At 39.5% G+C, this 14,662-nt stretch overlaps 1 protein-coding gene across 1 annotated transcript in view; it reads left to right on the plus strand.

The window, feature by feature from the left end:
- Positions 1 to 14,662, plus strand: part of DNAJC15 (DnaJ (Hsp40) homolog, subfamily C, member 15) — an 18,376-nt gene that overhangs the window by 3,175 nt on the left and 539 nt on the right. Inside the window, exons 3-4 of the mRNA XM_009875121.1 lie at positions 6,761 to 6,837; positions 11,837 to 11,907. Coding sequence (XP_009873423.1) covers positions 6,761 to 6,837; positions 11,837 to 11,907 — 148 coding nt within the window. The remainder of the gene's footprint in view (positions 1 to 6,760; positions 6,838 to 11,836; positions 11,908 to 14,662) is intronic.

Below are 14,662 nucleotides of genomic sequence, written 5' to 3' on the forward strand. Positions count from 1 at the left end.
CTTTCCCTCTGTTGCGTTGCTGTCGTGAAACCAGCACTGTTTTGGGTTTTTTGGGGGGTTTGGTTTTTTTGGTGGTTTTTTTTATACTTTTCAAAGTACTTTTTGGTGAGATTCCCAAGTCTCCTGCCAAAACAGCAGAGGGAACTTTAGGTACTGTGAATTAAATTGCTTTCACAATATATGGATACACTCTGACTTGCAAGCTTGCTAGCAATAAGGACGTGTGGCTTCAGAGTAGGGAATGCTTCCATCTTCACCCTCCCTCCCAGCAGTTTTACTCCAGCATTTCTTCTTGTACCCATTTGTAGATATAGGCCAGAGAATCTAAATTCAGACATGTTCCCATAAGAAAGCAGGCAGTGACGCTTTTTAACACATTGAAATATGACATGCTACTGCATAGAGAGGTGTCTGCTCCTAGGAAACTGTACTGTTCAGTACTGGTATACTGGCTGAGCCAAGCTCATCACAGGCCTCCCTCATTTTCACCACAGTGACTTTCTGAGTCCTGCAGAATTCATGAACAACCATAACGAGCAACCCAGGAATCACAGAATCATAGAATGGCCTAGGCTGGAAGAGACCTTAGAGATCACAGAATCACAGAGTGTCAGGGGTTGGAAGGAACCTCTAGAGGTCGTCTAGTCCAGCCCCTCTGCCAGAGCAGGATCCCGTAGGGCAGCCACACAGGAACTCATCCAGGCGCGTTTTGAATGTCTCCAGAGAAGGAGACTCCACAACCTCTCTGGGCAGCCTGTGCCAGTGCTCTGTCACCCTCACAGGGGAAAAGTTTTTTCTGATGTTCCTTCTTCTCTTTCCCCTACCTCCTCCTTGTCATAGAATCATAGAGTCATAGAACTATAGAACAGCCTAGGTTGGAAGGGAACTTAGAGATCATCTCATCCAACCTCCCTGCCATGGGCAGGGACGCCTCTTGACTAGACCAGGTTACTCAAGGCTCCGTCCAACCTGGCCTTGAACGTCTCCAGGGAGGGGGCATCCACAGTCTCTCTGGGCAATCTATTCCAGAGTCTTGGCATCCTCATACTGAAGAATTTCTTCCTAAGATCCAGTCTAAACCTATTCTCCTTCAATTTAAATCCATTTCACCTTGTCCTGTCGCAGACACTCCTGTAAAAAGTCCTTCTCCAGCCTTCCTGTAGGTTCCCCTCAGGTATTAGAAGGCAGTTTTAAGGTTCCCCTGGAGTCTTCTCCAGGCTGAACAATCCCAGCTCCTTCAGCCTATCCTCACAGCAGTTCCGCATTCTCAGTGTTCCTCATCCCTGCCACTGAATCTTCTGTCTGCTTTAATATCCTGCCTTAGAGCCCAGAATTGTGTGTTGATTTCCAGTAGAGCATCACTTCTGCTATTCTATTTCTGAACTTGAAAATGCAAGTTCCCCATATAGGATGAGATCTGCTGAATACAGTAAAAACTCTTCCTGTTTGCCATTGTGTGTTACATTTGTGAGGGTAGTGGTGATTTTTTTTTGTTCCACAATCATAGTCCAAATTTAGGACCCCTGCACAATTCCTAGCTAAGATTATTTGCTCTTTACTACTCTGCAGCTGCTACTTTCTTGGATTGTATTTTTTTGAGTTTTCTTTTCTTCTCCCCTTAACAATCAATTATTGCTATTTATAACTTTTCTTTAAAACTATGGAGAAAACATTAGGTATGAAGATCCTGTGTAAGTGCTTATTGTCCAAGCTTCTTATTTTAGTGGCTTTACATGATTTTGTTTGGCAAATTTGAAGCTGCCAAGTATAATCTCAGTTTAGCACTTTGATCATGTTTCTTTAAAGAGTGTTGCCCTCTAAACTATGCTGACAAAGGAAATTAATCAGTTAGTACTTCTGCCTATGCCTACTGGAGAGCATCTCATGTGACATTTAGTGTCCAGGCTTATTGTGGCTTTGCTGGTTTCCTATCGTGTTTGGAGGTGCCTAGCTTGGTCACTATAATTTGCAGTGGTTACTCTAGCTTTCTAGAATCAAGCCATGTCCCTCATAATCTCCTTTTTTTTTTGAGAGAGGCTGAAGGTCAAGTTTAGCAATTGTGAAACTATCACTTATAATGTCTGCTTGCTGTATCTTGAGAATCTGATGCTTTCTTTTTACTTACCTAAAAATAACATGTCCAGTCAAAAACTGCACTCATCTTTCAGTCAAAAATAGTAAGTAAAGGCCAGCAATAAGTTTGGTTTTTTTATTCTGAATTTCTACCTTTCATTTCACTTAGGACAGTTAAATATATATTCTTAAATATGGATTGTAAAGGCTGCTGTAATTTAGTTATGTTCTACCATCTTTTTTTGATTTTCAGTGGAGAAAAGCATAGGAGGAAACATTGTCACTTCTGCTCTTTGACAAGTCATGATGTTTGCTTCCAGAAAAAAAAGCTTCTCTTTTATTTTTGGTTGGTTGGTTTTGATTTATTTTTTTTTTTTAGTTTTGAGCCTAGTTATGTTAATGGTGTCACAAATGCTAGTGACACTGTTTTGTTTCTGTGTGTAATGACAAGAGTCTGTAGCCAGTAGAAGGTGCGGAGCACTAAGTACCACTAAGTATTCATTTGGCTTTTCTTCCTCAGAGAGATCTTAGTGCTGTTAATTGGATTTTATTATTTTTTTAAAGAAGGTATTTCAATAGCATTCATTTCCTTTCTCTGTCAAATCAATGATATTGAAGGTTGAAAGGTAGGTAGAAGATATTGCAGATAGATAAAGCAATCCTAGGCAAAATCCTCTTGCTTTAAATTGTGTTTAGTATTAAGACCTTAATTTAAAAATTGGTTATTCTTGCCACGTGCTTCACTTCTGAAAATAAAATCTTTTTTCTGTATGAATAATTCAGCTGTTTTTGTTTGTGTGACAAAAGACACAGACAATAGAATTTCATAGAATTTGTTGATCTGGAAGGGACCTTTAGAGGTCTTCTAGTCCAACCCCCCTGCAGTGAGCAGGGACATCTTTCACCAGATCAGATTGCACAGAGCCCCATCCAGCCTGACCTTGAATGTGTCCAGGAATGGGGCCTCCACCACCTCTCTGGGCAACCTGTGCCAGTGTTTCACCACTCTTATCATAAAGAGCTGCTTTGTAATGTCTAATGTAAATCTGTCCTGCTGTAGTTTAAAACCATTACCCCTTGTCCTGTCGCTACATGCCCTTGTGAACATCCCCCCCATCTTTCCTGCAGATCTCCTTCAGGTACTGGAAGGCAGCTGTAAGGTCTCCCTGAAGCCTTCTCCTCTGCAGGCTGAGCAACCCCAGCTCTCTCAGCCTGTCTTCATACGAGAGGTGCTCCAGCCCTCTAACTATTTTTGTGGCCCTCCTCTGGACCCCCTCCAACAGGTCTACATCCTTCTTGCGTTGAGGGCTCCGCAGATGGATGCAGTGCTGCCAGTGAGGTCTCAGGAAAGCAGAGCAGAGGGGCAGAATCCCCTCTCTTGATCTGCTGGCTGCCCTTCTTTTGATGCAGCCCAGGATGCAATTGGCCTTCTGGGTGGCGAGTGCACGTTGTTATGTTGTTGTGTCCAGCTTTTCATTCACCAGTACTCCCAAGCCTCTTTCTGCAGGGCTGTTCTCTGTCACCTGTCTATCACCTCATCCTTGAGCCTGTATTGATAATGCAGATTGCCCCACCCCAGGTGCAGGACCTTGCACTTGACCTTTTTCAACCTCATGAGGTTCACATGGGTCCACTTCTTCAGCTTGTCCAGGTCCCTCTGGAGGACATTGCATCCCTCTGGCATCTTGACCTCACCACTCAGCTCAATTTTGACCCTCACCACTCAAATTTGCTGAGGGTGCCCTTGATCCCACTGCCTCTATGTTATTGATGAAGATATTAAACAGCCCTGGTCCCAGTATAGACCCCTGAGAGACACCGCTTGTCACCCATCTCTCTTTGGACATTGAGCCAATGAGCGCTACCTTCTGGATGTGACCATCCAACCGATTCCTTATCCATCAGACAGTTCACCCATCAAATTCCTATGTCTCCAGTTTACAGAGAAGGATGTTGTGGGGGACTGTGTCAAAGGCCTTGCGGAAGTCCAGATAGATGACATCCATTGCTCTTCCCTTGTCCATAGATGTAGTCACTCCATCACAGAAGACCACTAGGTTGGTCAGGCAGGACTTGCCCTTGGTGGAGCTGTGATAGCTGTCTTGAATCACCTCCCTGTCCTTCATGTGCCTTAGCAGAGCTTCTAGGAGGATCTCTTCCCTGATCTTCCCAGGCACAGAGGAGAGGCTGACAGGTCGATAGTTCTCAGGGTCCTCCTTTCCACTGTTTTTTAAAATGGGTGTAATGTTTCCCTTCTTCCAGTCACCGGGGACCTCACCTGACTGCCGTGACTTTTCAAATACGGAGAGTGGCTTGGCAACTACATCAGCCAATTCCCTCAGGACTCTGGGATGCATCTCATCAGGTCCCATAGTCTTGTGTACATTCAGGATCCTCAGGTGGTCATGAACCTTGTGTTCTCTTACAGTGGGACCCCCTGGTCCCCTTCTTGTGGTCCTCTGTATTCCTCTTGGAAGTGAACAGAATCAAGGTTTCCTGAGGTTAGAGCAATGTCAAGGAAGTAGGCTTGTATTTCTGAATTTACACCTGTCACCATCCCTCTCTATTCTCTTACTTCAACTAGTGTTTTAGGTTAAATCTACCAAGAACAGAGACAAGCTGTGTTAGAGATGATTCAAATATTGCTCTTCTCTATATGAATAGCGAATCAGTGTCTTCTTGTATTAGAGCTGTGTGCCAGAGTTGTAGGGCAGAGAAAAATTAGCCATTCTGGAAATCCATCTGCACCTAAGCTGCTTTGGAAGAAGTTCTGAAAAATATTTCAGAGGACATACAAGTGTGCTTTTCTCGCCTGGCTGTTCAGCATTGTTGCAAATGTCTGTGCAGTTCTACCTCCTCAAGGGTGTTATCTGGTAGCCATTAAATCATTAACATCATTTCCTGTTGGAGGACTGGAGAAGCCCCATGTATTCCCTTAATGTCATGTACTCTAACCTCTAATGTCACTACTGGAGACCTGTTTTGTGTTACCCTTTAGCTGTGGCAGCGGTTCCTTGACAGATTTTTGTATTGTGGGCATGAGATGTTCACAGTTACTTCAGCTTGGATACCCGTAGTGTTACAGTAGTGGTTGCTTCATGTTGGGTTTGAGGTGGGAAAAAGAAAGATGAAATTAGTTTCAGGTCGTAGCAGCACACCAGAAAAAAACCTTTTATGTGACTGTGTGTGACTTCATGGTAGCAATAGGTGAAGTATTTCTGAATGTTGCTACTAAGCTTAATTAAAGGCTTTGCTTGCATATCATAGACAGAACCTTTTAAATGCCCTAGTGGTTTTGAAATTACATAAGAGAGCGTTTGTGTAAACATAAGACAAAATTCCCACTGAATACAAATAGACACATTTAGTGAGAGAAGTGCCTTATTATGGGCCGGGCCCATTTTTACTTGGGCATACAAGTAGCACTGAAAAATGGTCTCAGGCCAGACTTCCCTTTGATAGCAACAAAAGAAGCTTGGTTTTCCCCAGCTGATAGGTTTTGCATTGAGGAAAAATCTTCAGCCTTGTTGAGCAATTTCTGTGTGCCAGTTCCCAAAGGCAGCTCTTGAGGCTATATCTGCAGCCTCTGGGACTTGTGCACCTTCGACTGTGATTTTTGTAGCAATGAGCTAGTCCCTAATTCTTCTTAGAGAACCATTTGCATTGAGGAGATCACTGCTAATTGTCAGTGGTGGCTTAGTTAACATTTTAAAAATATATTTAATTTAAAATATATTTATCATTGACAAATAATGCTTTTAATCCATTCTTTATGATAATTAATTGTTGTAATGATTTACTGTCATCTCCACCCTCCTTTTAATGTTCTTATCCCACTCATGTTCTTTCTCTGCTTCTTGAAAAAATGGCTGAAGTCTTTTACATGCCGATGACTTTGAAAAAACTAACCCAAGATCCTGTAGCTAATTGTTGTTATCAATGTCTAGGGAAGGATGTAAAGGCTTAAGTCGGTTAGGATTTCCACAGTGTTCTCCAGCTCTGTCACGTGAAGTAGAGGCAGTGGTTTTATGCCAAGGCCTTTTTTTTTGTTTATTTGTTTCCTTTTGCTTATTTTTCGGAATCATCTCAAAGTACCCTTTTATTTTTTAATTGTTATTTTTAAGTAATGTTCCCTCATGTGAAGAAAGCATGTTGACTTTTCATGAGTGTGTTATATTAACGTATTCTTATCCTTTTATTGTTGTCTTCACCTGCTTTCATTGTAGAAGCATCTAGAGTGATTGTTCATAATTCATTGGATGTCAAAATATTGTGACTTTTGCCATTTTCTACTGTGCTGGTACTAAAGCTGTTCTGAACAAGTTTTCCTCCTCTCCCCCTCTTGCCTTCCCCAACACACACACTGTACCTCCTCTGTGTGCTAGTATGTACTTTGATTCTGGACTCTTTTTGCCTGAAGCCAGGATTTTAATGATTGTAGCTATTAATATCTCTTATTAGTGGTAGAAGATTGTAAAAACACAGATAGTTACTTTTAAGTCGTTTTTTGTAGATGTTAACACTCAGGAGAGGTCCTTTCATATTATCTGGTTTGTAGTCATTCCCCGCCCTTGAAAGAAATTACAAATGAATATGATGCTCTGAATGAGGTCATATAAATACAATTTAGGTCTGGCACCTTGTACATAAAGCTAATTATTGCTTGTCTTCCCTTTCTTCTTTTTAGAGTCTTTCATCATACTATAAAGGAGGATTTGAACAGAAAATGAGTCGGCGAGAAGCCAGTCTTATTTTAGGTGTAAGGTAGGTGTGTTGCAATAATATTTTTTTTTGTTTGGTAAGTATTGAATGACGAGAATGTGGAACTCTTGCCAAAATTGTAACTTCTTTTTAAAAGACTTCTAATGGCTTATAAACCATTCTAATATTCTGCTTAAGCTAAAAAGCAAACAATAAAATGCTAAGAAAACATGCAACCTAATGTTTAGCTTGAAGGCTTGGTAACATATTGCAGTGGAGAAATGGTGCTCTAGAAATAATCAGAATAGCACATTCTGTGCTAATTAGTGCAGTCACATGATCTGGTCTCCAAAAACCCCCTTGAGATAAGTAGTATTGTAGATTATATTAATAAATGAGGAAAACAAATTAATTTTGCTCATTTTTTTAATAAGTCAGTAATTTTTTATTTTTTTTTATTTCTCCTCTCCCATTTGTTGGGATTTAAAAAGTCATAGCATATCCCAGACAAAAATATTTGGAGAGATTTGTCCTTTGGAGTAGGCATGGGAAATAATTTCCAGGCTGCGTATTCAATGGATTTTGCAGAGGACTATTTCAAAAACATTTAGATGACCAATGGTAGCACATATCACAATGTTTTCTGTTGAGCTTGAGAGCTTTCCAGATGAGAAGAGCAGATCTGACCTTAGGGAGTAGATTTTTCTTTTTATTTGTTCAAGGTTTAGATAGGTTCTGAGTTTTAAGGTTTAAAAACAAATATATAAGGATGATGGTTTTAACTATCTCAACTAGAAATTATTTCCGATGGTGAAAACTGTGTCTTAAAATCCTGTGTGCTGTTTGTTTGCTTCTAACATAATGGAAATTATTCAGGTTTAGCCTTCATTTTAAGAAATCTTAAAATTAAACATTACCATGGGTTTGTAATATTTCATGCTTCCATACTGAAAAAGACATCTGTAGGAATGCTCTTCAGAAATGTTTCCTTTGGTCTGCGAGTTAGATAATATATCAACATTTTCACTTTATAATGGCAAATTCAGTGATATTCCAGAGTAACCTCACCCGTGACATGGCAGCTCATTAAAGTGTGTTTACGGTGGCAATCCCCGGTCTGAACACTGCTCACGTACATGTCTGAAGTTGCATCGCATCTGAAATCAGTCCCCTTTAATTTTTAATTTTAATAGCTTGAGTCTACAGTGGGAACGGTGACATGGCTTATATTTGTTCCGAGTCTTGTAAATATCAAGACTTAATCAGATTTGAGGAAAGGTCTTAATATTTAGAGGATGGAGGCTTTAATTTTGCAGAAGCACGGCTAACATCTTTCTAGGAAATTTTCATGTTGTTTAAACACTTTTTTAGACCAGTTTTAACTCGCTTCCTACTGTAATTTTATATATTTTTATATATGTACGTGTGTGCATGTGTGTATACATATATATACATGTCATCAAAAAACAAAGATGAGTTTTAAAATATTATGGAAAATGCTAGTGTAAACACAAACTAGACCTGTCTAGACCCTGATCATGTTATTGTAACACTTATCCTGTGTGTCATCAATTCCAACTCATTCTCAGTATTGAGGCAAAGACTTTCTTCCTTATCAAGTGCTGAGTATGCACGGGCAGTGTAAATAATAAATACAAGCCATGACAAAGGTGAGCATTTAATGGTAGCTTGTAAATTTCAAATACATCGACTCACTACATATTCCAAATGTTATTCTCTAATAATCATCTTTGGAAATACAGACATACTTTAAGTTTTAGTCTTCTTGCATTAGCTTTTACGAAGCAGCGTGGATTACTGAAATTCAGTATAAATATAGCAATAACATTAACAACCATGTACTCTGTAGAAGGGATTCCTGATAGGAGAGGTGAGGGAATGTCTGAGATGATGTGGGAGGTGAAAATATTAGGAGTGTCTTCCAAACACTAGACAATGCTAGCAAAATATAGCTGTCCTAGATGTAATGGTTTGCAACTATCAGATCCCTAATGCTTAACTTCTAAAGTTAGAAAATGTGTCAGAAGATTGTAAGTTAAATTCTAGATAAAAATTAATAAGATGTTCTGTATTGAACTATTTCCTCTAGGAAACAAAGTGAATACTTTTTCTTTCCATAGGAAATATATTTTGTAGATTAACAAACAATTGAGATCTATATCATTAGTTTAAATATTTAAAACACTTAAAATGTTATTTTTTGTCATTTATGTTTTAAGAATATTAGGCTATTACATTAAAAATTGTATAGTACATTTTGTAAGTGTACCAAGTTACTGTTACCAAGTATGTAAAGTTTAATCATAGTGGCTTTTGGTTTGGTTTCTTTTTTTCCAAATTTGGTTTTATTTTTAAATGCACCTTATTTCACAGGTATATCATAGAATCATAGAATGTATTGGATTGGAAGGGACCTTTAGAGGCCATCTAGTCCAACCCCCCTGCAGTGAGCAGGGACATCTTTAACTAGATCAGGTTGCTCAGAGCCCCGTCAAGCCTGGCCTTGAGTGTCTCCAGGGGTAGGGCCTCCACCACCTCTCTGGGCAAGCACAGGATCATAACACACCCCAAGCTGGAAGGGACCTCAAGAGGTCTCTCATCATACCGGCTGCTCAAAACAGAGCCACCAGTAGAGTCAGAGCACGTTGCTCAGGACTTTATCCAGGAGGTCTTGAAAGACTCCCAAAGATGGAGAATGCACATCCTCTCTGGGCATCTTGTGTCACTGCTGGGCTGTCTTTGGGGTGAAAAACTAGTGTGACCAACCTGTACCTTTCTTTTCAATTTGTGCCCATTTTCTGCCATTTTCTGGATGCAGCAGCTACATGTGGTTGGCCGAGTGGAGAGGAGCTGCTTCGGTCGACCAAGTGACCACATTCCTGTTCATACAGCCCAGGAGGCCATTGTCCTTCTCTGCCAGAGCACGCTGCTGGCTCTTATTCTTGCTGTGCCCCAGGTCCCTTTTAGCAGAGCCACTCCCCAGCCTGGCAGGGTTGGAGGGGTTCCAGAGGAGGCCACAAAAATGATCAAAGGGTTGGAGCCCCTCTCCTATGAAGACAGGCTGAGAGAGCTGAGGTTGTTCAGCATAGAGAAGAGAAGGCTCCTGGGAGACCTTATAGCTGCCTTCCAGTACTTGAGGGAGATCTGCAGGAAAGATGGGGGGGATGTTCACAAGGGCACGTAGCGACAGGATGAGGGGCAATGGTTTTAAACTACAGCAGGACAGATTTAGATTAGACATTACGAAGCAGCTCTTTATGATAAGAGTGGTGAGACACTGGCACAGGTTGCCCAGAGAGGTGGGGGAGGCCCTACCCGTGGGGACACACAAGGTCAGGCTTGATGGGGCTCTGAGCAACCTGATCTGGTGAAAGATGTCCCGACTCACTGCAGGGGGGGTTGGACTAGAAGACCTTTAAAGGTCCCTTCCAACCCAATGTGCTCTATGATTTCTATTCAGTGATTTCCTAGCCTTGCCAGGGGTGTCTCTTCCTTCCCAGGTGCTGAGTTCTGCCTCTGTCCTTGTTCAATTTTGTGAAGGGTTCCTGTCACCCCATTCCTGCAGTCTCTTCAGGTCCTCCTGAAAGTCAGCTCTGCCCTCCAGCGTGTTGACTGTTCCCACCAAGGTGATAGACTTCTCAGCCAGTTTTTGATGGTAGAAGACACCATGCCTTTGGTGTGACTCAGGTTGTTAGGCTGTACGAGTTCACCAGAAATGCGATTTTGACTTTGAAGTTTTCTCTGATAGCGATTAAGAATCTTTAGAGACCAGTAAAAGCAACATCTCATATAGGAAGAAATTTTGAAGTAAAACACCACTTCCACAGTTGCTTCTTGGAGCAGAGCTGCAGGATTTTCCATAATAGGAAACTGCTACATTTCCACAGTTAAGCTTAGGCCGTCTGAGTTTCTGAATGTGATATATCCATTTTCCTTTTCATTACTAAATAACAGCTTTACAAATAAGCATATAGATCATTTTAGTTGTCTGATAACAAATTAATTTTTGAATTTATATAGTTCAAGGCTTTTCACTCTCTGTTTAATTCATACTTTCTGGCTTACTTTCTGTTCTGTTGAGGTATTCCTTTCTTACTCAGTTCTGTGAACTATTTTTACAACACACCCTGATTTCCCTGTGACAGAATAATGATTAGATGTTGTTTACCTTGGGGAATGTGGTTAGGCTGATACCTTGCATTCAAACTGTATCTACAAGAAGATTAATTAATTGAATTGTCACTGATTAAGAAGACACCTGAAGTGGAAAACTGCTTCATTTCTGCATGGTAACAAATTATGAAAAACTAAACAGTTCAAACTGTCCCTTTGCATACGATAGCCTTACTGTGTTGGCATACTGCATCCATAAGTGGTTATTTGCCTAGTAAGGTTCATATTTAATTTAGGCCAAGTACATATTTTATGTATCTGTCGTTGAAGGAAACATCATTATGTAGCACTTGTAAATCAGCACGTCGCTGAATGTAACACATTGAACAGCTTTGTAAAAAAAAATAACAAATACAGGGTGGTTTTTTTCAGGCCTGAACAGAGAGAATTATTATTTATAGCAACAATAAAAATATTTACAGTAGAACAGGAATGTGATAATATTAAATATTGGTTGTTTTGTCACAAGTCATATAAATACTTTCTAAGAGGAAGAAAAATAAGCATTTTCTGCATTTAATGATAAGAATGATCAGCTAGATATACTCTAGTTCTAGAGCTGCTGGTTTGATTTTTTTTTTGTTGTTTGTAGTTTTTTTCCCACAAATTGTTTTAAATGAGAGGTTGTATTGTATTTTTTAAAAATGAAAGATATTTATATACATCAAATACATGGGTTTTTTAAACATGTCCTTCTCAGTGTATCTTACATGCCTTTGTTATTGTTACTTCCTCAGAGATGCAGTTTTATGTTTTGTCCACAAGATGGTGAAAATCTCAAGTTTTAATTATTTTTTAAGCCAGTATTAACAATTTATAGCTTGAGTACAGTGGCATTTATTGTAAGCACTTTAATTTATTTTTGCAGTCCATCTGCTGGCAGGGCCAAAATCAGGACAGCCCATAGAAGAATCATGATTTTGAATCATCCTGATAAAGGTAAACGCTTTTCTTAAACAGCGCTGGAAGGGGAGAGCTCAGATGAGATCCTTCAAGTTTACTGATTGTGTAAATAACCACACTGAGTGCAAATGTATGTTCATTTATAGAACTGAGCTTCTGTGTGTCTTCTCTCAGATATGAATCACAGTTTATGGCTTTATGAACCACAGTTTTACCCATCTTTCCTTAATGTTTTCTCCACTAATGCTGCTTCAGCTAAAACTAGGAACTAGGGGCCAGTGTTCTACATGTTAAAAAAACTTGTTCGGAAATCAGATAAAAGCAGCTATATAACAGTTTCACATTAAACCAACATTCCTGTTTTGAACTGAGATGGAGCGGTCACATGTATGAAAGTAAGTTTCTGTGGGGAAGTGTTCTGCAGTCACTAAGTACGTCACTGATGAATTTCAGATTTCCTGGAATTCACTTGGAAAAAATGTAGAGCTGGGCACCATTGCTTTACTGGCCAGGTTTTTAATGTAAATTTATCTTACAGAAAGGCTATTATTATAACTTTAACTACACTACAGCTGGTTGAGAAAGAAAGCCCATATGTTCATTGCTGTTTCTACTTTAAAATAACAGATGGTGAAGAGTTGCACTGTATTTCAGAAGTCAAAAGGGGAAATCTGAAGGTTTTTATATCTTCATGACAGAATTACAGGGCTCCCTGCCAGCACCCCATTTTAAGCAAATGAAAAATAACTGTGACCCCTGGCCATGGGAAGCATTTGGTCGATGCTTTTCTCTGCTGTCTTCACCCCTTAGCTTAATCTAAAAGTTGTCCTTCTTATTAGGTTTCACACTTCCATTTTTTACGCTTTTTCTAATGTATAAGACATAGTAAAAAAATTCTCTCCTGTATTTCTGGTCTGTTACAACGGTCAGAGGCCTCTTAATCACTAGGGCACCTATTAGGTCCAAATTTTTTTGATAATGAACTTCTAAGATTGTTGTAGCAATACTTGGGAGACGTGAGTCAGAGGTGTGGATCTCTGTGGGGATGTTGAGCTGAGCTGAAGAGGCAGCTCCCTCTACCAAGCTGGGAAGTTTTTAACAACCTGCTCTTACAGCCATAATGCACCTGCAGCTGGACACCAAGTAGGTTCAGATGGATGTAGCGAGCCCTCCTGTGTGCTGTTAAGATGGAGCATTTTCTCAGCAGGAGCACCAGTTGAAGGGATTTGTGCCTCTGTGCTGCCCCTGCCGCTCTTCTGGCGTGGCCTTAGGAAAAAAAAGGAAAAAAAAAATAAATTAAAAACTGTCTTGTGTAATGTCTTCAGCTGCAGAGCGAGGGCCTGGAGTAATCTTGAGCATGTGGCATTACAGAAGGACTTGTTTGTGTGTCTGTATCTTGATTTCTTCTGGCTGTGGGTAGCACAGATGTGCTTTTAAAAATAATTTTCAACATTAGAATGGGGATTTTTAAAATAATATTTTACCAGCTGGAGGTGATAGAAGAAACAGCTACAGTTACAGTTCTTAAGTTACTTTTATTATCGGAGATGCTAAATGATGAAGAGAGAATTATTAGAAATAAATAAATAAAGATTATATAGAAATTTACCAAATAACATCCCCAGTGAGCACTACTAAAATGATTGCTTATTAACCTTTACAGTTTGGTATTAAACTGGTTTTATATTGATATATTGTATGTCAATTTATACTGGTTACTAATTTTATGAAAAAATATTTGCTCACAGAAAAAGAAGAAGAGAGAAGCCTTTTGGACTTACCTTAATTGTAAACAAACACTTAGGCAATCATGAGATTGAATTTTCTCTCATTGGAGGGCTACAAAATTAATATGACACTTAAGGATGTAAATGTAGTGAAAACACTTCCAGTAGATTTGGATTTATTTTAAGACCTTGCACTCTAGATGTGTAGAAAATCAATGCACATTTAAAAGTTATTTGGGATACACTATTTATTGCAGTTTTTATATGTTTGATTCTCTTGTCTGCTTTTTTTGAAAGAAGCAATACTCAATGTAGTAAATCCTACTCCTGGCTAAAAAGACAGTTTTAAAATAAATGAATAAATACTCTTTCCAGTAGCAAATTTTATACCCTTTCCTTGCCCTGCCACGCTTTCCTTGGGTGTGTCTTTGCTACAGTCAAACAAAATCAAAACATGAACAAGAGAACTGCATTATTTCCAATTGTTTTATTACACCATGAAATGTTTCTCATGATTTGGAATCCTGCAGGAGTGTTCTAAAGAAGTTTTTAAGCAAACTTTGCCTTTTTGTTTTTATTTACGTGTATCTGCAACTAGTTCTATGTGTTTCTTCTAATGTCTTTTCTGATGAGTAGAATAGAATGAATGAAATGATAAATGATAAAATAGGATTGAACCAGATGCCTTGGAAAAGGCTATTTAGTGTGCAGTACTGCTGGAATCATATTCTTGTGTAAAAAAAAAAAAAAAAAAAAAAAAAAGAAAAGGTAAAAATAGGTATATTGTAGTAAGTTACTGATACAGACCTTGTGATGTTTTGGTGACTACAAGCAGATGGTTGGCACTCAAGGGGCGAGTAAAAAAAACAAACACAAAAAGACCACTGAACTGTAATCAGATTGTTAGATGGAGCGTAAAGCAATGACAGTGTTCAGAACTAGAAGTTAGAAGGCATACCATGTTTAAATAGCTTTAATGAGATGATTTCTGCCTGGTAATTCCAGGGATCTAGCACAGGAGAGGCTTGGGGGGGGGGGGGGGGCCTGGGCCCACACCCCATCGT

Source organism: Apaloderma vittatum, unplaced genomic scaffold (genome assembly GCF_000703405.1).
Source record: "Apaloderma vittatum isolate BGI_N311 unplaced genomic scaffold, ASM70340v1 scaffold9788, whole genome shotgun sequence".
NCBI classification, from domain to species: domain Eukaryota; kingdom Metazoa; phylum Chordata; class Aves; order Trogoniformes; family Trogonidae; genus Apaloderma; species Apaloderma vittatum.